General features: G+C 32.3%; 2 protein-coding genes across 2 annotated transcripts; both read right to left on the bottom strand.

Annotated features, from left to right (window-relative positions):
- Positions 1-4197: 4197 nt before the first annotated feature.
- LOC133669696 (protein IQ-DOMAIN 14) lies at positions 4198-9799 on the bottom strand. The gene is made up of 6 exons (XM_062089926.1): positions 9471-9799; positions 8168-8326; positions 7102-7515; positions 6473-6706; positions 5701-5832; positions 4198-5129 (listed from the first exon to the last, which is right to left on the bottom strand). Exons 2-6 carry the CDS (start codon positions 8240-8242, stop codon positions 4398-4400), a joined length of 1587 nt encoding a protein of 528 aa, XP_061945910.1. The 5' UTR covers positions 8243-8326; positions 9471-9799; the 3' UTR covers positions 4198-4397.
- Positions 9800-17978: 8179 nt separating this feature from the next.
- Positions 17979-23168, bottom strand: LOC133669145 (uncharacterized). The gene is made up of 6 exons (XM_062089182.1): positions 23054-23168; positions 20972-21469; positions 20081-20391; positions 19922-19978; positions 19258-19736; positions 17979-18722 (listed from the first exon to the last, which is right to left on the bottom strand). The coding sequence occupies exons 2-6, from the start codon at positions 21397-21399 to the stop codon at positions 18405-18407; spliced, it is 1593 nt and encodes a 530-aa protein (XP_061945166.1). The 5' UTR covers positions 21400-21469; positions 23054-23168; the 3' UTR covers positions 17979-18404.
- Positions 23169-26613: the final 3445 nt, after the last annotated feature.

The raw sequence follows: 26613 nt of genomic DNA, 5'->3' as shown, positions 1-26613 counted from the left end.
ATCTAAAACGCGTGGGGAAAACACTATAGCTTTCCCCCCCCTTTCAGTTTCCCCTTATTAATATATTATAATAATTATACTATATTATATTATATTATATTATTATAGAACGGTCTTCTTCTTCTTTTTTTTGTTTTTTTTTCAATGATTTTTTTGTTTGATTTAGTTTGTTAATGTTATATTTTTTTTTAATTTAGTTATCAGACTTTCATGATACGGATCCCGGGTTTGATGGGTTAACCTGGTTTGACGAGTTAACCCGATTTTTTTTCTTTTTAATTAGTTTGTTTAGTTTAGTTTAGTTTGTTAATGTTAAATTTCTTTATATTTAATTATCAGACTTTCATGACATGTATCTTAGGCTTCATGGGTTAACTTGGTTTGATGAGTTAACCTAGTTAATTATGGGTAAACCCGTCATTTTTTTTTCTATTTAGTTATCAAACTTTCATGACGTGAATCCCAGGTTTGACGGGTTAACCTGGTTTGAAGGGTTAACCTAGTTAATTCAGATTTTTTTTCTTTTTCTTCATTAGTTTTTTTCTTCCTATTGGTTTTTTTTTTCAATTAATCTATTTAATTATCACACTTTTATAACACGACTTTATAGCCAGACCCACATCCAATGCTTTTGAATCCGGTGTTATAGCCAGGCTCATTTAAACTTAAGTCATGTAAGTTTAATATTATTATTAATATTATTAATATTAGAACCAAGGCTTTTTGGTATATCTTTAAAGAAAGACCTAACACTCTTAGATCTTAGCTTTTTTGATATTTTTTATACAAGAAAAAAAAATTAACCTATGGCGTATGACTTTGTTTTTTTTCCCTTTTCTTTTCCTTTCTAAGCCTTTTACTGTAAACTGTACGGTGCAGTTCACAGTGAAAAAGCTTATACCTTTAGTTTATTTTTTTTTTCTATAGTTTCTTAATATTAAATTTTTTCTGTTTAATTATTAGGCTTTCATGACACATATCTCAGGTTTGATGGTTTAACCCAGTTGATTCAGATTTTTTATCTTTTTCTTCAATAATTTCTTTCTTCCTGTATGTTTTTTTCTCTTTGCTTTTTCCTTTTTAATTAATCTTTTTTTTTTAATTTAGTTCATTAATATTAAATTTTTTTCTATTTAGTCATCACATTTTCATGACATGAATCTCAGGTTTGACGGGTTAACCTGATTTTACGAGTTAACTCAGTTGATTCAATTTTTTTTTCTCATTAGTTTTTTTTTCTGATTTCATCTTTTAATATTGTATACAGTCCACAGTGAAAAAGACTGATGCCTTTAATTTTTTTTTCTTTTTTTTTTTTATGCCTTTCACTGTGGACTGCACAGTGCAATTCACGGTGAAAAGGCTGATGCTTTTTTTTTCTTTTTAATTAATTTTTTTATTTAGTTTGTTGATATTAAATATTTTTCTATTTAGTTATCAAACTTTCATGACACGGATTTTATGTTTGACGAGTTAACTTAATTAATTTAGATTATTTTTTCTTTTTTTTTCATTAGTTTTTTTTTTTATAAGTTTTTTTCTGTTATTTTTTCTTTTGAATTAATATTTTTTTATTTAATTTAGTTCACTAATATGATTTTTTTTCTATTTAGTTATTGGTTGATGTCTTTTTTTTCTATTTAGTTATCTTAGGTTTGGCTAATTGAAGAATTTTTTTTCTTTTTTGCTTTTCTTTTTTGTTTTTATGCCTTTGACTGTGGATTGCACAGTGCAATCCATAGTAAAAAGGCTGATGCCTTTTATTTGTCTTGGTTTTTTTTCTTTTTAAGTAATTTTTTCGTTTAATTTAGTTTGTTATTGTTTAATTTTTTTCTATTCAGTTATCAAACTTTCATAACATGGATTCCGGGTTTGACGAGTTAACCTAATTTGACGGGTTAGCCCAATTAATTCTGAGTAACCCGTCAATTTTTTTCTATTTATTTATCAAACTTTCACGACATGAATCCAATATTTGACGAGTTAACCTGCTTTGAAGGGTTATCCCAATTAATTCAGAATTTTTTTTCTTCATTAATTTTTTTTCTCTCTGTAGGGTTTTTTCTTTGTTTTTTTCTATTTAATTAATTTATTTAATTATCACACTTTTATGATATAACCTTACAGTCAGACCTACATTCAATGTTATTGGATCTGGTATTGTAGCCAAACCCACTTAAACTTGGATCGTGCAAGTTTAATGTTATTATTAATATTATAATATTATTTTTAGGTCAGGCGTTGCAGCTAAATTTAAGACTCTTAAATATAGATTTGTATAAAAACCTAACACTCTTAAATCTTATTATTAATTCTTTTTTATATTTTTTATGTTCTAGAAAGCTATGGCCTATATCTAACTAACTGCTGGTCTAAATTTACTCGTGCGCTTCTGATTCATCATTAAATAGCTAACAAAAAGTTGGCAGTAATTAAGATAACCTTAGATTCAGATGTTTACCATGATCTCTCAGACCACCACTGAGATCTTCTTAGGACTGTATATATCTTCTCTGTGTCGTTTTAACGGGATAACTTTTTATACATGGAAATTAAGCAATTCATATAGTTTTTATTGATCCGTTTTTTTAAAAATAATTTTAAAATAATTATATATATTTTTAATCAATATCCAAGAAAGAGTGAAATCCATACAAAACTATATAATTTTTTTATTAACTAAATTTGATTGAATTTGTAATTGGAATAAAATGCAGCTACAACCATAATATAGAAAAGATCCCAAGTAAATAATAATATAAAAAAGAATTTAATTATTATTCCGAGGCGATATCTTCTAAGTTTTAGAGTATAAAAATTTACTTTAAGACAGCGACACAAACACACAGCATTAAAAAAATAGCATTAAAAACCGGCTTTAATTGAGATATTCAGAATAGTTTATCTTCACCTCAATTAATTTATCCCGTTTAAAATTAAATATTATCCCTTTTTTAACTTTAGAAGTTAATACTTTGAAACTAACGACATAAAAACTAATTAAATATCGTTAGAGATTTGTTTTCAAGTTCATGGAACGATCTGAAGATTCCCTTGACATCTAACCCACGAAAAAACCAAGCAAGGAGCAAAATGGGAGGGTAGGCGGCAGAGATATTGGCTCCATCGTCTTCCTGCTTGGGGCCTTTTCACTTTTCTGCTCTCTCCCCAAGTTTTCTCTCTGGATTTAACCCACAGATGATAAATATCCTGAGCTTCTCATCCCTTTGCTCGAGAGTCCAGTTAAGTTCTCCACATCCATGGAGCCACCCTCTACAAGTTCCCATATTCTTACCGCAGGGATACTCTACAGACCACCCCCCAATACTCTAAAAATGTGTGAAAAATGTGATCGGCACAGATGCATGCACTGGGAGCAAGCCATGCCATGGTGCTGTGGGTGTCTTAGAGCGTGTTTGGCAGTGTGGTTGCGGGTGCTTTTTAAATAACTTTTCGTGTCAAAATGCATGTCAACGATGTTTTTTTATTTTTTAAAAATTATTTTTGATATTAGCACATCAAAACGATCCAAAACGTACAAACTATATTAAATTTTAAAAAAAAAAAATTCAAATTTTCTGGGAACACGGCCGCAGCCGCGTTCCCAAACGGTGCTATTTCATGACTTTTGACGGCTTGGAGACTGAAGTCTAGTTCCAAAAGTCTAGGCAAGGTACCGAAAGTCCAGAAAAGCTGCAAAGGCAGCCTATTTTGTGATCATTTGGCGCTGAATTTGAGACTAGGATTGAACACAAGGAGTCATAACCATATTAGACTGCTAATGAAAATGGAAAAAGCAAGCACTAGACAGAAAAAAAAGGGGAATGGTAATGGGTAGTAAAAATTACATAAAAATAACACTTTTTTTATTTTTAAGAATTATTTTTAATATAAACATATAACAACCAATCAAAATACCTAATCAATTTACCCTTTGAAGAGATTAAATATCAGGCTAAGATGTCAAAAAAGGGAAGGGTAAAAATGATGGTGTTAGGACATGGGGCCAGAAAGAAGTGGCCGACACTTCGAGTGAAAAAAATAGGGCGTGGGAGTTCAAGTGAAAACCATATTCTAGCAGCCACTGTATTTTCCTAGTCAGGGATTCAGGGTTCTTCCCTTTTAGAAGGAATGATTTTCCCACTTCACGAAAAACAACACGACATCTACTACTCGTCATCAAGAAAAGATAAAATGTTTAAAGCAATCCAAAAAATGTCATGGTATTTTTTTTTTTCTTTAAAGCAAACCCTGTTACATTCAAACCATCATCTCCTATTTGTATCTTTATTATGTTTTACATCAGTATTTTGTAGCTTGATATCACCATACACTCAATCAAATAACACGAAAGATGTGGAGAAAAAAAAGGTGTTAAAAAGATGAGGGGAAAAAAATCACACAAATCGGTTAAATGGCCTTCGTCCAACCGTAGCAGGCATCGAGACGGTTGAATCCACACTCAAATCTCCTATGGATTGAAGTGACTGAGGCTTATCTAAACCCCTTTGAGAGCTTGAATCCTTGCTGGTGAAGAAGGAGCCTTTGTTCCACTTGAAAGATCCAATGCCTTGTGTAAGAGGGAACGAGAGTCTCCTCTTTTCACTGTTTGGGGTCCCTGGAAACCTCTCTTTGGGATTACTATAAGCTCTTGTTTTTGCCTTGGCTGAGGCCGTAGGAGTCATGTAGTTTGGCACTGAAAATGGTGGGCAGTTCGTGAGGCTATCGTCATCCTTCAATGGCAAGTCGAAAGGAGAATTCCCTCCACTGGCTCTTGCTCTTGAATATCTTGACAAGCTAGGGCTGTTTGCTTGTGGAGTTCTAAGTAGAGGAGTTCGCGCTGGTCTTGTTGATGCAAATGCAGTTGATTTTGAGGATCTCGGTGTGGGAGTATCCATATTATCAAACCCCAGATGTTGTTGCTTGTGGCTACTTGATGGGGGTCTTGGGCTAGGCTTTATCTCTGAATGTGGCCTTGGCGGTGTAAGTTGAAAATTCTTCAAGGCTTGGCTTTCAGGAGGATTCGTTGGAGGTAGCTGACGTTCTAACCAGTTCCACCACCATGGAAATCCATTGGAACGGATATCCATGAGAGATGACTGAGCAGATTTTGGTGAGGCTTTCCACAGCTGTTGGAAAACAGAAAACAAATATACTAAGATGTATTCCTTTTCTTCAAAGCATACTACGTAGCTTCATGGTAGCATCAGTCATGATAAGTTCAATTAATTCCCAATATGATCCAGGCAATAACCCAAAACTACTGGATCAATGGGTAGGTGCAAGTCTTGCACAGGGTAATAACTCTGGGTCTTGAAGTTCATATATCATGAACAATTGTGTCTCCAGCTCATTGTTCTTTGACTTAAAGTTTCAGAGAACATATTGTCCTAGCTGAAATCAAGCTAATAGAATTGAGAAATGTCATCCCTGATAGCTTATCTTGCAACCCTTCTATGATTTGTTTCTCATGCAATTGGGTTATATTCTTTATAACAAACAATCTTCAAAACTACATAATTACAGTGCTTACAATGACATCTAGAAATCTAAACTCAACAGTAAATGTTAAATTAATTTCCTAAACAGTATGTTAAAGCAAAATTGAAATATGATTGTAACCAAAAGAAAAAAAGAAAAGAAATGAAGAAAATGAGCTACAAAGTTTTTGGAGGTAAGAGAGCCATTTAGTGCAAATACCTGGTGGGAGTACGAATAAGCCATGGCCCTTTCTCTCTTGACAACTGCCTCCACCTTTCTCTGCAACCTTGCGTCAATTTCCTCCTTCGTCAGAACGCTGTCGTCCCAGTCTTCACTATTACCTGCCTCAGGCTATACCAATACCCCCAGTTATTACTGAACAGTCACAGAAGCAAATATAATGCTGCCTTTATTTAGACAACAACAACAACAATAAAATCACTCTTTCATTAACAAGTTAAAGACAAACTTTAGCATTACTTCCAATGGACAACCTAGTGGCTAAGATTTGTGATTTCTATGTGGAGTTTGAGGTTCAAATCCTGGGAGGGGTGGGGAGGAGGGCTACCCTCCATTGTGTAGCCCAAGGGCTGTTGAACCTCCATTGCATTCGAATACAGGATGTACTTAAACATTGCTCTGAGTGAGAAGTGCTGAGATCTTTCCGCTAAAGGAGCCATGCATTGATCAGAGGGATAATACCCAACATGTTCCATGGAAGTACCATGGCCTAAAGAAAAAGGCAGAGTTTCTTCTGGTTACCTGTTACCAACAAACAGGGCACCAAGACATATTGCTTCAAGTATAAGGCAGAGACCAATACCACGCATCTGAAATTGGAGGCCAAACCTAACTGGCAGGTTTTAGGTGAGATACTTATTTTTAACCCACGCCAATTTATACTGATTAACACATTGATCTAGGTTCTCAGACATATAGCTCCTTAATGGAATGGAAAGAAACGTAACCATGAGTCAAAAAACGGACTTACCGACTGGCCCCATTTGCCCAAGGTACCATCCACTTCTTTATCATTTTTGTTTTGAGCTTGACGTCGTGCTTGGTTTTCTAACATTTGGATCCTCCGTGACTGAATCTGAGACTGGACCCGAACCAAGAGCTGCATGTATTTCATTGCATTCATCGTCTGCCGCTTCACATTCTGTCCTCTTATCACTCCTTGAAGCCTCACAAGACCCTTCAAAGCTCTGAAGCTCCTCCTTGCCTTCATGACAAGTACCACATAGTATCAGTTTGACAATATTCCAAATGAATGAGGCGTGCAAGAATGCTATAGGATTGCCTATAATGTTAAATTTGGGATATTTAAAAGCAAAGGCACCCGCAATCATCAGACAGAAAAATGGCACAAAAGCAGCAAAAGATAAATTGCAAGATTCTGGGTAAAAATCCCATTCTGGCAGTCATTTATGTGTGTATATGATTACTTGTATAGATCAACTTCCCAAATGAAGTCTTAAAATGAGGAATTCTATAGAGCCACAAATATCAACAGCAGATATTTTTGCTTTTCAGCACACATGATAGCCAGATTTCTTGTTATTTTTCTTGATCAAGTTTTCCGTATTATGCAAGCTACAAGTGAGAAGAGAATCTTACAACATAGCCTCTATAGGCTGCTTGGATCTTGGTTGCTGAAGCATGATGGTTTCTTAGAGTTGGTTCTGGTCTGTAATATATCTCCTTATGGCGTTGAGCATTCCTAGGAGAAGCTGCTCTAGGGGAAGCAACCCTTGGAGATGCAGCTCTAGGGGAAGCAGCTCTTGGAGAGGTGACTCTTTGAGAAGCAACCCTCGGAGAAGCAGATCTTGGAGGCACAAAGGGTGGTGTAGTCGGTTGCTCAGGAGGTGTGGGAGGCCTGAAAATTAATTTATGCTCTCTTTCAGCCTCATCCAAAATTTTCTCGATACTACTTGGTTCTCTAAACAGGGGAATGAATGAAGTGGTCTCTCCATGTCTTAGTTTTCCACGACCCTTCTTCTTCTTTTCTTTTGCGCTTCTCTTATCCGATTCCTGCAAGGTAATTAGCAGAAAAGAGGATGGGTTTTCAATCCTGCAAGCAGTTTGCAAGTAAATACTGTGCATGAAGAAGCAAAGAATGCTATCATTTTCAATCCAAATAAAAACTAAATGAGAAATGGGCAAGAAAATCTACAATACCAAGCATGAACAACAAACATTAAATGTCATGAAACATGTTACGTAATTTTTTCTCTTCCTATACAATGGAGACATGTAGGAGGCCATGAGTGAGTAAAAAATGAAAGCAGCCTGGTACACGTTCTGCTTCATCAATTCAGGATGGTGCATCTTCAAACAATGATGATAACATACATTTGGACAATTTTCATCAAAGGTTTTCAATGTTTCCAAACTCCATATAGATATGTGCATTTTATTAGCATCAAAAACAAAAACTTCAATTTAGCAAGACTCAGTTGTCTTTCAGGATATAACTTAATAGGCCATGAAGATTACTGAATTGAAGTTAAGCATATAACCATTATCATAACAATCTGAACTCATTTTCCTCCAAAGATTGAGAAAAATGATATGATAAACCAAACAAATCCTGTAAAGAACCCACCAAGATACATTTTAGGTCAGGCAAAACTCATTTTGAAAGAAGCTGATTTCAAATACAGCATCAGGAATAGCAACTTACATTAGCTAGTTTGTCCTTGGAGTTTGGTAGAAAGACCCTCTTGATTGCTGAAAACCAACTCCCTTTCTTTCCCATGTTCCTAGCATTACTGTCTCCACCCAGATGAGGAAATGAATCGCACAATTAACTGCCTGTAGGACCAAATGAATCTGCGCTTACCTGTGCATGCATGTACTAGGTTACGAATCTACGCATATCATAGCACAATAAAAATATGGATGCAAGGAAAAGCAACATAACCAGTAAACGAAGAATTTAGGTGGAATCATTCAGATTTGAAGGTTATTATTATATAGCTGGCCACACACCAATGAAAGACTACACTGCAAGAAAATACGAGTTGAAATTCTACCAGATAAACACGCGAAGATGGAATTTGAATCTTCACGACTTCTGTTTTTAACAGGTATATTAGCTAGATGGTCTTAACCGAGGAAAAACATGGTGAAAGAAACTAGATTTGAGACAGATAATTAGCAAATAGTTACAACAACTGCAAACGACTAGCTCGATGACAAAATTCCCTCAAGTTATTAGTTGAAGAATTCACATACAGACATACACTCAGACCCAGATACAGTATAAATAAGAAAAAAAAAACCAGGAATCTGCATGCTAGATTCAGATCATTTATGCCAAAGAACAAAGACACCCTCCATCTTTTCATGTCACAATCAAATAAATGGATTAAGCTCCAACTCAGTTTGTCAATCAAAGGGTAAACTTAAAGAGGTCAAAGTTGGTTATATAAACAAACAAACACAAATTGCCAAAGCAAAAACTATTCATGAAAACAACCATGAAAGATAACTATTATTTTTTTAATGAATAAAAAAACTAGAGAAACAAATCCTGGATAGAACTTGATAAACTCCCCTTGTACAAGGTTGTCTGTCCAAAACCAGGTAAGAAAAACAGTTAAATTCTGGAACCATCCAGGAATTAAGAGAAAGAGAGAGATTGAAGGGGTTCGAAACTAAGAGAGAATTTTTTATATACATAGTTTTAAAGAAAATTAAAACTCTTCAAGGAAACAAAATCTGACACTTGAAAGACAAAAGGGGATCCCAAGACAGGTGAAGGAATTTAATAAGAAAAAAATCAACTTATGATCACCAACAGTACCAATCTCTCTAAAAAGGAGAAAAATTTCACCTTTTAAACCTCTACACAGCCCTTTACATCTCCATGGAATAAACACAATTACCATGCAACAAAAAGACCACAACAGAAACATCATAATTCACACAGGCCTCAAAATTGCAGAAGCTTACATGAACAGAAGAACTCACAGGGAACATACCTTGTAATTAAAGAAGACCCAGTTTTGCAGACCTAAAAACAAAGGCTGTTTACAAACAACATCTTGATTGATTCTTCTGTTTTCTTTGAAATCTTTTTACATATGATATAATACACACACAGCACACTGGTGCATATATATTTCTTTAGTTTTTGCTCTTGTGTCCCTCCTTTTTCTTTCTTTTTGAGCTTCTTTGAATCAGGTTCTTGGTGCTTGCCTGTATGAATTTTCAACTTTTCTTTATCAACTTTCACCTTTTGTTGGATTTATGAATTTTTTTTTTCTTTTTGGCTAAATGATCATGATTACGAAAGAGAGAGAGAGGTGAGAGTTAACCACTTTGTCACTCAATGTGGCCAGCAACTTCAACCAACTTTACTTAAATGGGAAGACTATTTTCGACAGCGACAATCCCACAGTTTGGTTTGGTACTCTCTCTAACATTTGTTTTTGCTTATTCATTCAGTACTGTTACCTTTACACATTACTATTATTTTTCATTGGAATCATATTTTTTAAAAAAACAAAACAAAACATTTAAAATGATATTATTTGAAAAATAAAAAATAAAAATTTCACTACTTGGCCAAGATTAGCCTACAAGTTAAAGATGTTTCTTTTGGGTTTCAGAAATAGTTTAAAATAAATAAATAAATAAATAATGTATTTTTTGCTTTGTTTAAAATTATTTTTTTGTTTTCAAATGTTTTGATTTGCTGGTGTTAAAAATACATTTTAAAAAATAAAATATATTTTTTAATATATTTTTAAATAAAAAAATACTTTAAAAAACAACCGTTACTACAAAATCAAACAAGCTTAAAAGTGTTGCAGGCGCCATATATCAATTTATCATTTGATCAAGATACGAGGAACATGTATAGATTCTTGATGGCATGTGAATTGCTTAACGAGAAAGTGTCGCGTTACTTACTAAAATTTAAAAATAATTATTTTATACTTTGTAATTTTTTATATAAAGTGTCGTATAAATTACTAAAATTTAAAGATAATTGTTTTATACTTTGTAACATTTTATATATCAGTTTATAAATAAGCTGGGGAGCTTTAATTATGCAAGATACTAGTTTTGTGTATAACATGAAATTTTGAGCGTAGCACACACTAACATACTTGTATTTATCATTTTGAATTAATAAAAAATTGAGATTGATTTATATAATAATTTGTGTGTTTGTATAAATCATGTTTTTTCTATTTGTGTATTCATAACATGGGAAAGTATGAGAAAATCTTTTGGTGAGGAGAAATACTTAGTTATTAGATAAACACGAGTAAATTAATAGAGAAAATACTAAATCTTACAGAAAGCTGAGCTATGATATAAAAATTAAAAAATCATGACGAGAAATTAACCTTACAACAAAAACAATTAAAACAACATTGAGAACGGAAAGGCCATTACAAAGACAACATCAACTCAAAAAACAAATCATCTCCACACTCTCTAATAAAAAGAAAATAACATAAATATGCAACCATTAAAAAACAAATTGCAGCACAAAAAAAAAACAAAATTACCTATGCATGATTAGTTATTGTAATTATTACTATAAATGAAAAATAATTATATGGCATTTTAAAAAATATAAATTATGTTTTAAAAAAAATCCATAAATTATTTATTATAAAATTATGCACAGGAAAGGTGTGAACTCTCCCACACACGCACAGGTAACTGGGAGTTAAAGGTGCATTTGACATGCAGTGGTGCAAAAAAGAAAATAAATTAAGTTTTAGAAAACTCTTTACATCTTTTCTTGCCTCATATTTGGAAATGAAATATTCAATAATCAGGTGAATTTTGTCGGGCCAAATGCCATTTAATAAGCTCTCCAAGTATTATTTATTTCTAAATCATAGCATATATAGTTATACGGCACAACACTCAAGTTATGAATTGAACATTTAAAAATTAATTAATTTTATGAGCTAAATGGTTAGATTTTGAATTTTTTTTTTAATGGATAGGAGTTCGAGTCCTTTCAAAATCACTAGAGACTTACATATTTATTAATTTTAGAATTCATAGAATTAGTTGAGATGCACATAAATTAATCCAGATACCTGTATTAATAAAAACAATTAATATAAATTTTAATCAATTTAATTGAACACAGATTAATTGTTTAATCAATGAAATCAAATCAAATAAAATTAATTTTAAGGTGACTCTTCTCTATGCCCAATATAAACCTAGGATACATCTGTCAAGTTCATACACGACTTGGTCCCCCCAAAATTAAATTTGATCTTGTGAGTCTACTTTGATTTTATTCTTTGACCTAGTAATTAATACAGTGAAATAAAGATGGATTAGAGACCCATAATTCATCACCAAATTGCAAGTTTGGGTTCTGTTTTATTTTGTTCTCTCATGTTGTTCGCGTAAAGAACAAAGAAATTGATTATGATTCAAGACTTTGTACCTAGTCTTAGTCAATCTTGCTTAATATTTGGTCTGAAGTCTGAACTGACCCGGTTTCTTTCCACCCTTTAACATTTTATGTTCTTGGAATTGTAAAAATAAGACCATGGAATGTCATGCCCATCTTCCTTGGACAAGTTATTGTGAATATTTATGAGCTTCAATTCATAATATAAAGTCACAAGATGTATGTGACTCGTCGGGAGAGTGTTAAATGTTGTTTTTTAAAGTTTTTTTATTAAAAAAATAAATTAAGATTTTAAAAAAAAATTATTTCTAATATCAGCACTTTAAACGATTTAAAAACATATAAAAAATTAAAAATATATAAAAAATAATTGAACTGCAATCTCAGACACCATCGTAATATAACTTATTTTGCAAGGGAATGAAAATTTAGTTCCAAAAAAAAATAAAAACCGAGAACAAAAGCAAAAACCAAGAAAGGGAACAAGAAGGTTGAACCATTCCAATCAATCTCATCAAAACAGATTTTATATATATATATATATATATATATATATATATATATATATATATATTGATGTAGGAGCTTGGTATAAGAAAAGTTATTCCAAAGAATTGATATAAAAATAGCAACACAAAAAAGCTATTTTACAAGTAAGGATAAAAAATTAAATTCAGGATTAAGAAAATAGGTCCATGGAGAGACTTGAATTCCCTCCTATTCTATACTAATGATCTTGCTAAATTTAAATTATCTATATTGTTTTCATAATATTACAATGGAATACCTATAATTCTTCTTAGTCATCATGACTTATTTTCTTGATCAAAATCTCACCAGTATTAGGAAAACAAAACAAAACATAATTATAGTTATTAAACCTTACTGATTTGCCTCAATTTTTTTTAACTAAGATGGATATTAACTTGATCAAACTTAAATAATACTTAATTAGATTAATTTTAATTTTTTTTATTTTAAATAAAATTTAAAAAATAATCGATTGATGAGTTGACCTATCAGCCCTTACCCGGGGGATTTGGGCCAATTTGGTAACCATATAAGCATGATGACTACATGCAATTTTTTTGCTTTTCTTGTGTGCATTATTCGGCTAAATCTTTGGGGTAGGGCGTGCAAAAAATGCGATGATGGCTAAAGGAATGGGCTAAAAGAGACCCTTAAACAGACAACTACCCCACAAGAGGATGATTTCTTGATTTTTAAAGAGCTCAAGAGCGTGTCCTTTACCCTCAATGTGTTGCCGTAGGGCTATCAGTGATGGGCAACAGCCCAACAAAGGCCAGGGCAATGAAAGGTACCCCATAATATATTGCAGCATGGTCCCTGCCCCTGGAGGACCTCTTTCTTCGACAAGGATAGTGGGCCCGATGACAATGATACAGTATCCATGTGATGCCAGCCACCGGATCAGAATACCATTTTGCCAGATGCCGAGCATGATTGTGGTTTTGCAATCAATGCATACGAGGCTACGTGGAATCGCGGTTGAAATTATTATTTTTTTAATTTAATTTTTTTAAAATAAAAAATTATTTTAATATATTTCAAAAAAACAAAAACTTTAAACTCCAATTATAATTTCCAAATCACCAGCCTCACACCCTGTCTTTTCACGTGAGAGTGGGGGAAATCATGGAATTTGTAACATACATGGATAGTGTTAGAATAAAGAAAAAAATAAAAAATATTTTTAAAATACAAAAACAAATAAAATCTCGAGTAATAAACAAACTCGTTCAGCAGTATAGGTTTTTAAAATATATATATATATATATATATATATATATATATATATATATATATATATAATGCGCACACGAATATGAGAAAGAATCTAAAGACATAAACATGGGATGCCTTTTAGGATTGAGGAGGGATGAGAGTTGTTGTCTACTTTATAGTTCTTTCATCGCCAAGATCGGAAGAATCCAAGAACAAGAATTTAAAGGTCCTTTTCAGATTATTAAAAATAAAATAAATAAATGGAATCTCCTAATATGTTTCCAAAAGCCTATGTTATTTGTCGAATTAATTGGAGGGTTACGTAAGATCCACTCATACATGGATGGACCACTTACCATAAAAAATAAAAATAAAATTATATTTATTCCCACCAAAATTAAACAATTAAAGAGAAAACATGTTATGGGTAAGGTGCGTTTGTAAGTGTGTTTATGATTGCTTAAAATATTTTTTATTCGGAAATATATTAAAATAATATTTTATTTTTTAAAAAAATGTTTTTAACATCAGTGCATTAAAATGATATGAAAATACTAAAAAAATATTAATTTAAAATAAAAAAATAAATAAATTTTTAACATTAGTACATAAAATGACTTGAAAACATTAAATTTTTTTATTTATTTCCTTAACCAATATAGCTTTTCACGAGTCCAATTAATGACAATGTTAATGGATTTATTTATATATATAAAAACAAATGGCAGAAAAACTCCTAATATATTAAAATCAAAACATTGTGCACTTTAGAATGTTCTAAAGTTTCAGCCAAGAAGACAAATATAAAAATAGGGTGATGTTTGGTGACCCATAAAGTTGAAGAAGGTGGGCTAACATACAGCTACTTGCTGCTGCTGAAACATTAAAAATGCCCCCTTAATCATAGTCCATCAACTTGTATTCATCTTTTAATTATTATTATTTTTTTTTAATCAAAACATAGTTTTCATGTTTTTTTTCAATTCTTTAATCTTGATTCTAGACTGTTTTGATAGGGTCACGAATCAATATTAAAATAGATTTAAATCAAAATTTAATGTGGATTAGACTCTGAATCACGAGTTCATCAGTTTCAACCATTAAACTAAATCAATTTTAACATCATATATATGTTATTATAAAATTAATTGGTCTGATTAGTTACAAATGACTTTTGTGGATGTGTAATCAGCGTATTAAATTGAAGTGTCCCCAATGAGACGTGACATGACAAAGAGCTTGAGATTTGCATAGCAGGTCTCGAGTTCGAGTCAGAATGTGTATTTTTTGTAAGAACCTAAAACAGCCGTAATTTTACTTGCTTATTTAAACCCACAAAGTATGCTTTCCAAGGGATGAGGTTCCCGAATTCAGAAAAAACAAGTATTAAATTGAAGCATAATCAAATAAACTTGAGGGCACTTACAGAATGCTAGATTCAAATGGCTAGGTCATGAGCAATCATGAAGATCTTTTCAATTTAACTGGCAAAAAGGTCGAACAGAACAGGTCATACTTGCAGGCATCTAGGGTTCTTCTTCTTTCAATTAAGAGGTAATATGATATCAAGCATCATCCCTCAATATGTATTGAAAATGATCTGCTGCTGCAGTGCTGTTACCATCACCCTAAATCGTACGTTAACAGGCAGAAGGCACAGCAATCCTTTCTCTGTATCTCTGATTTCTACAACTCAACAAGTCTCCATGACTTCCATTGATCCTCGACAATTTATGTCGTATTTGTTTCCATAATTTTGTACTTTGGACCACAAAAAGATGTGTTTTTGGATACAATGTTGTCTTGTGTCTTTGTCGAATTATCTATCATACAGGGAATTGTGTTTAAAAATATAAAAATATTAGTTTTTTAAAGTATATTTTATTTGAAAAATATATTAAAATATTATTTTTAAAAAATTTATTTTTAATATCAATACATTAAAACGATATAAAAATAATAAATATATTAATTTAAATTAAAAAAAATTATTTATTTTTAAAACATAAAAAAACAATATATTCTAAGAAAAGATTTAAAGGATATTACGTAGTTGATTGGAGCAAGCTAGTAGCATAAATTTAGGGTTGGACATGTGGAAATACATTAGCTCTACCCTGAAGAAGAGAACAAATTAAACGAACACAAAATTGCCAACGACATGGGCAAATAGGGCTAATGGTGAGAGAGATTTAGGTAGATTTAAATGTGTAGAAATTCACTTTTTTTTTTGTTTTTTATTAACATAAGTAGTATCTGTGCTAATTTATATATATCTCGATTAATTTTATGAATTTTAAAGTTAATAATCATATAAGCTTCCAATAATTATAAACTTATAATTATTAAAAAATAAACTTAAAACCTGATCAATTAAGTTATTTTTTTGGGGTTTAGAAATTTACATTATTCAATCAAATGGAGTAAATTTGAACACTTAATATGTGGTGATGGCTCAAGTGGCGAAAGGGTTGAGCTAAGAACTGAGGAGTGGGCATCATGGCTCATGTTATATCCAGAACTCCAACAGCTACTGCAAGGAGGAAAAGACATGCATGATGATTTGGTGATGTTGGATTATATATTGCATGCCATTTCATCTGAGTAAAGTGTACATAAATACTGGGATTTTTATGAATTTTAATTGCTCCAATTTTTTAAAGAAATTATGGTTTTTTATTTTGGCAAAAGGGCTAATATTTATGAGAGGTAGGGTTGGTTCGGCAAAATCTTCAAAGAATGGTGGATTAGAGCACGGATTGCATGGATAAATTAAGTCTTATAAGCCTTTTAAGATCACATTACAAGAATATTTCTTTGAATCTCTGCATTAAACCATATTTGTATTCTTTTTTACTAATTTGATCAAAAAGATTAACCTAGTTTCGATGTATTTAAGTTGTCCAAAAATTTACACACAAATAAAGAAAAAATCGGGATTTAACTTTTTTAGGTCATTGAGTCACTGATACTTTTTTAGGTCAAAAAGGGCATTAGGGTTTCCAGTCATCTTTTGCTTTTGTACATTGTAGACCAGAGACATCATTTTGTCCACTTTGGGTTGTAAATGTGATCTCACACATCAAGAAGAAAAAGAAGAAGAAGAAAGTTATAAAGGGACTATTAACTTTACAAGGTTCATCACTTTACCTATTAAATATGAAATTATTTCTGAATTTAATGTGCGATTCATGAAATGCGACGAGGTTTTCTCGTATTCAATTCAAATTGAGATTTGACTTGAAAAAAGATTTGAATTATTAGATTATTGAGTTAATTCACATGTCATCGAATTAACCTTAATTAGTTATTTTTTTAAAATAATATTATTTTTTTATATAAAAAACTCTTGGTATTGAACCGATCGAGTTGTATTAAATTTAACCGAGTCGTCTCACTGAATCATTCAAGTTTGGCTAGGTGAATATTAAAAACAGTTCAAATTAAAACCGACCCGACCTGAATAAGTATTGAAATATAAATTTTCCAGATGAATCCATCAACCTGTCCGGCTAATATCCATGGACAAATGATGCAAGGTCTCTTTTGCCTGTTTTTTTAAAGAGTTGTAACTTCTTTAAGTTTCATTCACATGAAAAGAAGGATGCTATTGCAGTGCATCTGAGATACTTACACGCGCATGGTCCTGACACTCATCAAGTGTTTGGAACCACCTGAGCCCGCACCAAAGCCTGCAACTCTGAGAACCCCCTCCTTCACTGCTGCGCGGAATTTACCATTTACAGCCACATTAAAGGGCAGAGATGTTGAAACACTTTTAGTGATATTTTTTGCATCAGACAAAACACAAAACTAACCATACTTGCTATGGATGTAGCTTTAAGAACGTGAGAAACACAGCCTTAGCACTTTGATGATTGTTTAGCAGTAGTAATTCTTAGATCACTTAAAATTTCAGGTTTTTGGCAACAATTTCACTAGTTTACATCCATGTCAAATGTTCCTTGCGGATAATTTGAGCTATTGGTGAGATGAATCACAGATAACTACTTACTAAGTTCCAATCTCTCCAGTTTTATCACCACCATCATATTGTGCAGTTCGAAAAACTCCATAGTTCTTCTGACCCATCATGGCATGTTTTCTTTATCTCCTTAGCCTATTACCTAGACATGGGTTACAGTAACAATTTTCAAGTGCTGCAATTGTGCAGGTCATTAACCAAATTTCTAGGCATACTATGATTTTCACCATTCATGGTCCTGACTCGTTACAGTTCCAGAGACAGCAGATTTTGGTTAAATTATCTATGCATATATCAGGAACGTAGAATTTCATCAGTCATTCAGATTCGGTCAGAAAAACAAAATTTGACATAGTAAGCTCTCAACAAATCTGCGAAGGAGATAGATATCTGTATTTGTGTGTGTACAAACAACCATCGTTTACAGTGACATCACTAAAAACAAAATGCAAACCAATTGTCAGAATCTATCAACTCCTTCCATGTGATTTCTAACTAAATCTAGCACAAAAAGTGCATACCTAATGTACAGAGGAAGTGTGGTCATACAAGTTAGGCTCCGGGACTGATCCTATTTGCGGCATCAAACAAACTACCTGTTCTTAACTAGTGAGTTCTGCGACCTGCTACATGCTGCTACTATTGGACTGAATTTTATTAGGATACAAGTTCATTAACGAGGTGAAGGTACTTCATCTGCCTTGTGCACAGAGTACCACTTCCAGCAGCTTGAAAATTGTGCGATGGAAACTTGTAGAGCCAGTATCGATAAAGAATTTGAACATATCATTGGCTATCAGGCTCACCTGAACATTTCTTGTTCCAACCACCTGAACCAGCTTTTCGTTCCCCTCGCTTTCTCTTGTTTCTGGGAATTTGGAGATCGGAGGCCAAACATGATTTGAGAACTGATTGCCCCTGAGACCCCATGTTTTTTTCCATTGAATCAGGTTCGGATTTTGGAGTTAGAAAAGGATCGCTGCTTTCTCCTTCTTCGCCTCTCTCTGGTTCATGATGCTTTTCGATGAGTTGAACATTTGTCGCCATGAAAGTGTCTTGCTCTCCTTCAGCTGCTTGATTTTGTATCAGGACATTATCCACAATCTGCACATTGTACCATGTACATTAAGTGATTTTATTTTACCCAAGTAGTTATTGGATTCTCTATTGAGGTCATTAACTCAAGGAGTACGGTCCTCTCAAATCAGAAGGAACATCCAAAACAGCTTACAGATTCAGTGTAAGCAATTTGATTGGAGAGCAGTTATCTAACTACATAGTGATTTTTAAAGAGAATCCTAAGGGTGATGAACCCAAGAAAAGATTGCAAAAGAGCCAGAATGCCAGAGATGAAATAAAGTTCAGACAGAATTTGGAGAAATAGATTAGGTTCAAGAAATTTAAAAGCATGTATATATGATGGAAAAAAATAATGGAAATCCTAAATTCACATAGTACATTTAAAAAAGAAAGCTCATGATGCAGCCAGTGACTATGCTATATCATACTGTTATATTTAAGGAAACATACATCGATTTTTGTATCACATTCAATCAACCAGTGCCGCACTGACATCTCATTAAAAAGTACTGTAATAAGTGTATGGAGTAAGACAATACTGATTATAAACGATTCTTACATTTTCGCTTGAATCTCCAATTTGTGGCTGATGGAAGGTAACATCAGCATCAGACAAAAGTCCCACTGTGCTTTCAATAATATCAGGCACATGAACAGCCTCACCAAAACCAGACATGGCACTTTCAGGCATAACCAGATCTCCAATATCATATCCAGGAATACTCTGAGTTGCAGGATAAATAGCTCCTGCTGATATAGTTTCTCCATTGCCAGCAGAGAATGTAGGACTAGGAGCAGAGCTAGTCTGTGCATCACATGCTGCAAGAAGGCTCAGATTCTCAGAGGATGAAAACTTGGAGGCATTCTTTGACATCAACATGTCAAGTTGATTCTTCAGCTTGTGAACCCGAGAATGCACTATTTCAATTTTCCGAAGGACCTGCTCCAAGGATTTATCACCATCTCCAAACTCAATAAACATTTCGTCATTGTCAACGCCAGATTTATCATTACCATCAACATGTTGGTCTGTGATTGCTGTTCAAGATTACAAATAGCCAGCAACCAGTATCAATATTAATTATTTAAAAAAGTGTGTCCAACCTTTACAGGGAAATAGGGAGTACAGAACAAGAGGCCAAAAAGGATGCATAACATGAAAATCCACGTGAATGTACAGAAGCTACAAAGAAGAAACAAAATCAAATCGTAGCAAACTTTACCTGTATTGCTAAAATCATCAATCATAGAAGTGCCCTCTGGATTGGATTTCTTGTTTTCTGCAATTTATCACAAAGTGGAGTCAAAGGACTTTGAGGGAAAAGAGAGCAGGAGCAAAGAGCAAAAAGACCATATGCAACTTGGAAAGATGAAGCTTATACCCAGATAAGAAAAAAGGTTATGATGAGTCATGTATGATGCTGCATCATTTGTGTCTTCAACTCTCTTGCGTTTCCTCCTCTTTACAGCCTTTCTTCTGTAACACTCATTTGAAAATGGCAGGGACTTTGAACAAAAACCTTCAAATGTAGATTGATAAATTCCTGAATGCTTCTTCTGTTCACATGCTGCAATTTCTCTAGCATATTTTGATGCTTGAGACTTAATTTCTTTGATTTTGAGTTCTGTCCATTTGCAGCGCCACATTAGAGGACGAACAAAATTCCTCCAATGATTTGTTAACTTCTTCTTCCTATATGGAAGTAAGAAATGTTGAATAAGTGCTGTGTAATTTAACACAAAAGATGGCAGTTGAATTTAAAAGCTCCTTCAGCAGCAAAACATTAAATTGCATGAGAAATCCAAACTGTAGACATAAAATAATGTGAAAAAATCATATATGTAGGTGATGAGAAAATCATAGGGATATAGGTTATTGCATCTAGATGAAAATGCTCTCGACTTTAGAACAGCATTGTACAAATCATTTCTAACAGCTTTTTAGCCTTAAAAAAAAAAGATTGTTCCCCAGATAACAAATTCCTCTATCAAGACAGCTATGGTTCAAAAGCAACCGAAGCCCTAAGAGCTCAGCTTCTCTAAATATATCATGTAGGTGATGAGAAATAATTTACCCACTAAAGCTTTACAGATAAATAAAAATGTTAGCATTGGCTCAATCCTCGCATACATTGTACTTACAAAATAATTAACTGAACATAGCAAAAGCTACATACAAGAACACAAATGTGGTTCTTGTGTACAAAATTTCCACAGCCGAAACAATAGCCAAGAAAGAGACAAAAAGATCATGAATTTGAAACAAAACACACCTTGTCTGAAAGATGCTACTAAATGCATCATCATATGGGGATGCCAAATCACTGTCACCAAAAAACTGTGATTCCATTTCAGCTTCGCTTAGTCCAGAGCATTTCTCAGGATCAGAAGTAGTGTCGGCAAATGAGCTTGAATATTCAGTTGCATCAGGATCTTCAACTAAAGCTGATTTGGTCTCATTAATTTTTGTACACGTAACTATATCAACTTCAACATCGTCAAAGTCCTTTGGAATTGTAGCTTTTGCATCCAACAGAGTGTTTACCTGATTAATAGTTTCCTCACATTCATTCTTGCACCTTAAACCCAGACCGTCTGATGTATCCTGGACATTTTTATTCTCTCTATCAATCACTATGTTAGTAGAATTTTGCAGTTTACAATCTGGTTTGATATCCATCACTGGTTGTGCAGGAACCATAGAATCTTAGCCAAGCTCACTTTGACTCATTAATGACCACTGCTCTAAAATAAATTCCTTCATAATTAGTCTGAGAAAAGATTGAACCAGCATATCTTAGCGAATCAATTTAATCATTTCAAATAGCATACTGAACAAATTTCTTTTCAAGTTCAGCCCGGAACAGAACAAGACAAGAAGCACAACAAAGATTAAGAAAGTAAATTTACTGAAAATAAGAGAAAAATCATAGGAATTTTCTAGAGTGACATAAGAATGACGAGTTTAAAAAATGGGACTAAGGAGCAATAGAAGACAATAGAGGCATAAGCTTATTGAATTGCATCGAATGGGAAAAGAAATTAGCTTTCAGTTGTCAATTCAATTTGCAAAGACTAATTCCAACATGCAGGGGAAATTTTCGATTATTACATCAAAAAATAGCAGCAAGAGAAATTTGATTCACCAAGAATAACATCATTATAAAAGAAATCAACCTGCGTATCTTAAAATTAAATGCTGATTCTGTGCCAGCCAACTTAGAGAAATGTAGAGAGATAGATGCATGATTGTGTAATCGGGACTTTATATTCTGGAATAGACAAGTCATGCACTTGGCACTTGGTAAGTGGTAACTATCAAATTTCACCAGGACTTCAACAATCAAACAGGTTTCCATTTCATTCTTTCATAGGATGTTTTAAAGCTTAATTATACATAACATTCTCAAACTAATTGATTTTTAGTCACAATGTATAGAATTCCTGATAGGTGCGCTAACATCTCTGAAGAGGAGAATTTGGTAAGGTAAAATTTCGTTGAAAACACGTTCAGGAGGAAAAAATGAGGCCAGGGCTAATTTTTCCTTGAGTAACAAGAGGGCCGACAGGCTCACTCTCACAAGAGCAAAAGACTAGTTCCTAAAGATTAGAGCTCTCCAAGAAAGAAAGAAAAGTCAACGAAACAATTAAATGCAGATAGCAAGAACAAAGCTTACGAAGATACACATTTTCTACTTACAGATATATACACGTAAATAGCAAGAACAAAGCTTACGAATATACACCTTTTCTACTTACAGGTATATATACACATAAATAGCAAGGATGCTTCTTAAGGATAAGTTTATCCAAGTTAAGCACAGAACCTGACACAAATTGTACATTTACTGAACACATAGCAGAAGTGCCAAATATGATAAGCGTGTGTGTGTATATTTAGAACATGCTGCTAGAACAGCAAAACGAAGCTCAAAAAACCCAGCTTTACTACAATCCCGCCACTAATTTTCTCTAAATAACCACAAAAAATTGAAAACACAGCACAATTCCACTCGCACCCCGCAATGAAACATGCCGCAGCAATCAGCTTGTCAAAACAACCTAAACAAAATTACACACCTAGACATTCCCGTGTGCAGCACACAGTGACATCTGTAACAAACAACAAGTGATCAAGCTGTTTCACAAAAATCCAAGTGCATTTTTTAAGCTGTGGTTAAGAGGTTGGGCCCATCAAGCCAAAGAAAACAAAGAACACAAGACTTTAACACGACAAGAAACAGAGCAAGCAGCCTATAAAAAGAAGGACAAGCATTAGCTAAATTCAAAGTCAGGAGAGAAAGCTAAAATATATAGACATTTACATGCAAATATATAGAGAAAGAAAGATGTACCTCTGTGTTTTGCTACTTGCGGAGAAAGAGAGAGAGAGAGGTGGCAGTGACTGAGAGTGGGAGTTTGGAAGATTGGCTGTGCGGCGAGAGGAGGAAAGTGAGGGAAGTGAATGTTGTTGTGGTAGACGTTATAAACCTAAAGTAGTTGTTTGTAGCATGTTGTAATGTTTGAGTAAATTATATTTTCATCCCTATATTTTCATGAACTCTTCATTTTAGTCTCTTTAGTTAGAAACCTTGTTATTTTTCTCCTTAAATTGTGTTAACCATTGATTTATTGATGCTTTTTTTAGTTTTATTTTATATTTCCAAGACCTCCTTATTTATTAATAATGATTAATTTATTTTAATCAACCGAGATTAAATATAGTAGCTTAAACCAAAGGGATCACATTATAATGAAATTAAAAGAATAGGGACGGTATTATAATTCACTCTACTTATTATTTTCATGCGTGCAGTGGTTCTATCGTTTTTAGCCAGCTGCCTTGCTCTTATTGGTTCAGGTGACCTCCTATATTTCCTCACTTTCTATTTCCGTATATTTCTACCGGTTTAAAAAAGAAGGGATATTCGCACAGCCAAAAGACCAAACTACCCTTTTCTACTCTCTCTTTTTTCGTTCCCAGATCATAGGGCATAACATACAATGTTGCTATACACCAGTTGAAAAAAAAAAATTTGTGAGAAAAATAATTTTTTATTTGAAATTATTATTTTTTTATTGTTTTAGATTATTTTAATATGTTGATGTCAAATGTAAATTTTTTAAAAAAAATAAAAAAATATAACTTTAATATTTTTCTAAATAAGATATACTTTAAAAAACAATTAATTTTATAATATTAGATATACTAATACAAATTATTATAAGTTTTTTCAAAAACAAAAGATAGTACAATAAAGCTCCAAATTCTTTCACTTTTGAAATAATCTTTAAAATTCATGTTTCCTGACCTTGAGAATAATATAATATTTATCTATATTCTACACTTGGTCCAGAGGGATGGGTGCATGAGCTTTTTTTTTCTTTCTATTTGGGTATTGTCATACAATTTTAAAAGATAAGACTAGTCATATTTGGAGTTTGTGACTTCCCCTCTCAATAAGTGCATTTTCTAGAAATCAAACTTGTATTTTTATTTTTATCGGAATATAGTAGTGCTTTAACCGCTACACCAACACTTTATTGTTTCATGAGCTTTGATAAAACAAAACACAATTCATTGAGAAATATAAAACAATTATGGCAACAAATACATAAAGATGATAAACTTGCAAGATATTAGCATAGCACATTAGAGTAAATAGTGTAGGATTAGAGATATCAAATACAAGGATTTATCTTGGTTTGTCATGCCTACATCTTGTCCCTAAACTTAATTTAAGATTTCTCATTCCACTAACATAACTTATATAGAAATATAAATAATTATGGCAACAAACACCATAAAAACAATACTAACTATATTTCTCACATTTTGTTGTGGATCAGATTTTCAGCGCAAAAAATAAATGTGCAAGCATTTATAATGTGTTTTTTGACACCAAGTAATTGTAGTCACAAACCAAAAACTTTATTCATGCATTTAATTAAATAAATCAATAATCATATATGATAATAAATGTAAAAAAAAAACACTTATTAACAATGACTAGAGACTAAATTGAGATATAAATGTGTATTGAGATATATGATTTTTGTAATATAAACATGGATCCGATTATGTTAAGTAATTTTGTTTATTGGAATCAATCTTTTATTGAATCAGATAATAAAAAACACACAAAAAGTGGGTCAGATTAATCTTCTTTTTGAACTGAAAAAAAATATCAACGCATTGTTAATATGTTTTCTAAAAGAAAAAAGTAATAATCATGAATTCAAAATCTAACACATATTGTACAATATTTTTTTTATAAAAGTACCGAGACAATAGCATATTGTATCATTGGGTAAAATCGAGGTAATCCACTAAATTTGTGGTCCAGTTCATGAAACCATGATAATCTTGTAAAAAATAAATTGAAACAAATCACGATACTCGATTCCTAATAAACTCAATGTTGAAGGATGGGATTCGAAATAAAAATATTCAATTAAAAAAAACTCAAAATAACCGGGTTAACTTGCCAAACTCACGATCTAGATTATCCACCCCATTGAATTTAACAGCTTTTCATTTCCAAAATTATTTTTCATTTAGTTATACACAAACCACGTGCATTGCTTTTTATATATAAAAAAAATTTTAAAAAAGGAAAAATAGAGATGGCACATAGGGCTGAAATAAAAAAAATAGCTCTATTTTCTAAAAATGTTTGATAACAAAAATTAGCTTTTTAAAAAATCAAATAAAAAAAAACCTCTAAAAACCAAATAAATGATGAAACAATGTATTTTTAAAAAGTTCAAGATTTGAAAATACATTAAAAAAATAAACGAGGAGAGCAGGGCTGCCCTTGTGCCTTGCCCATGAAAAGGCATGGCTCACGCGCTAATAATATGAAAGAGGGCTAGCTGTGAGCCAATTTTTTTTTCTTCCAATAATCACATTGTTTACCCCCTTATTTTTTTATAAATATTAAAGGTGAAAAACCCTTTAACTTATTAAAAAATTAGGGTAAATAATGCGTCTTCTACTGTCCTGGTTTTTGATGTTCGATGCGTCTTCTTATGTCATTCAAAAAAATGAAAGCTAAGCACGATATAAATCATTTCAACAAATCAAGCTATAAAAAAAGTTGTAATGGTATAAATGCAAGTGTTTTCTCTTCTTCATATATAAAATAATGCATATGAAATGAAGAGTATTTATTTATAAACCAGTCATTACTTCCCGCCGTATGGAAGCAGCCATCGCAGAAAAGTCTTGCCAGAATGGATATTATACGCAAAACTAAGGTAGCCCGCAGCCTCGATTTGGCCGCCACTGGCCTAGCTTCCCTTCAATGCTGCCAGTTCTTCGATGGTTTTTTCAATGTTACAGCTTTGATTTTTCTCAAGGTTTCCTACCTAACAAGGTTCATATGACCCTACGCATAATAATTTTAAAGTTTTTTTTTTTTTCCTGATATAAACAGAGATCATCATCGTTGTTGGATGACCGCGCTATACGGCGGCGAGTTTATTTTTTATTTTTATAAAAAATAATTATAAAAATTTATAATATAGTTTTTTTAATATTAATAATAATTGTTTTTTTAATTTATTAATTATAATAAAAATAAGAATATTTATAACACTAATATTTTTAATATTCATACTATTAATTATAATAAAAATAATAAAATTTATAACACAAATAATATTAATAGAACTAATAATAATAGTTTTGAGATCAACACTATTAATAAGACCAGAATAATGATAATATTTTTAATACTAATCATATCAAAAAAAATATAATAATTCTTCTAATATTAATTATACTAAAAAAACAATATTAACAAAACAAACAATAATATTTTTTACCATTAATCCTCTAAACATTAATTATACTAAAAAAGAAATATTTTTAATATAATTATACTAAAAGTATAGGTAATCCAAGCACCAT

The sequence above is a fragment of the Populus nigra genome, chromosome 12, assembly GCF_951802175.1.
Source record: "Populus nigra chromosome 12, ddPopNigr1.1, whole genome shotgun sequence".
Classification (NCBI taxonomy): domain Eukaryota; kingdom Viridiplantae; phylum Streptophyta; class Magnoliopsida; order Malpighiales; family Salicaceae; genus Populus; species Populus nigra.
Note: the sequence above shows the minus strand (reverse complement) of the source record. Positions and strands in the feature narration are given on the sequence as shown.

What these genes read in the sequence shown, in the direction of transcription:
- LOC133669696 (XM_062089926.1), bottom strand. Translation starts at nt 8,242, where the DNA reads ATGGGAAAGAAAGGGAGTTGGTTTTCAGCAATCAAGAGGGTCTTTCTA. An exon ending in CAGCCTATAGAGGCTATGTT is followed by an intron (nt 6,707 to 7,101) that starts GTAAGATTCTCT and finishes CTTGTCATGAAG; the next exon opens with GCAAGGAGGAGCTTCAGAGC. An exon ending in CTTATTCGTACTCCCACCAG is followed by an intron (nt 5,130 to 5,700) that starts GTATTTGCACTA and finishes GTTTTCCAACAG; the next exon opens with CTGTGGAAAGCCTCACCAAA.
- LOC133669145 (XM_062089182.1), bottom strand. Translation starts at nt 21,399, where the DNA reads ATGGTTCCTGCACAACCAGTGATGGATATCAAACCAGATTGTAAACTG. An exon ending in TGATGATTTTAGCAATACAG is followed by an intron (nt 19,737 to 19,921) that starts GTAAAGTTTGCT and finishes AATCTTGAACAG; the next exon opens with CAATCACAGACCAACATGTT. An exon ending in TTGGAGATTCAAGCGAAAAT is followed by an intron (nt 18,723 to 19,257) that starts GTAAGAATCGTT and finishes TACAATGTGCAG; the next exon opens with ATTGTGGATAATGTCCTGAT.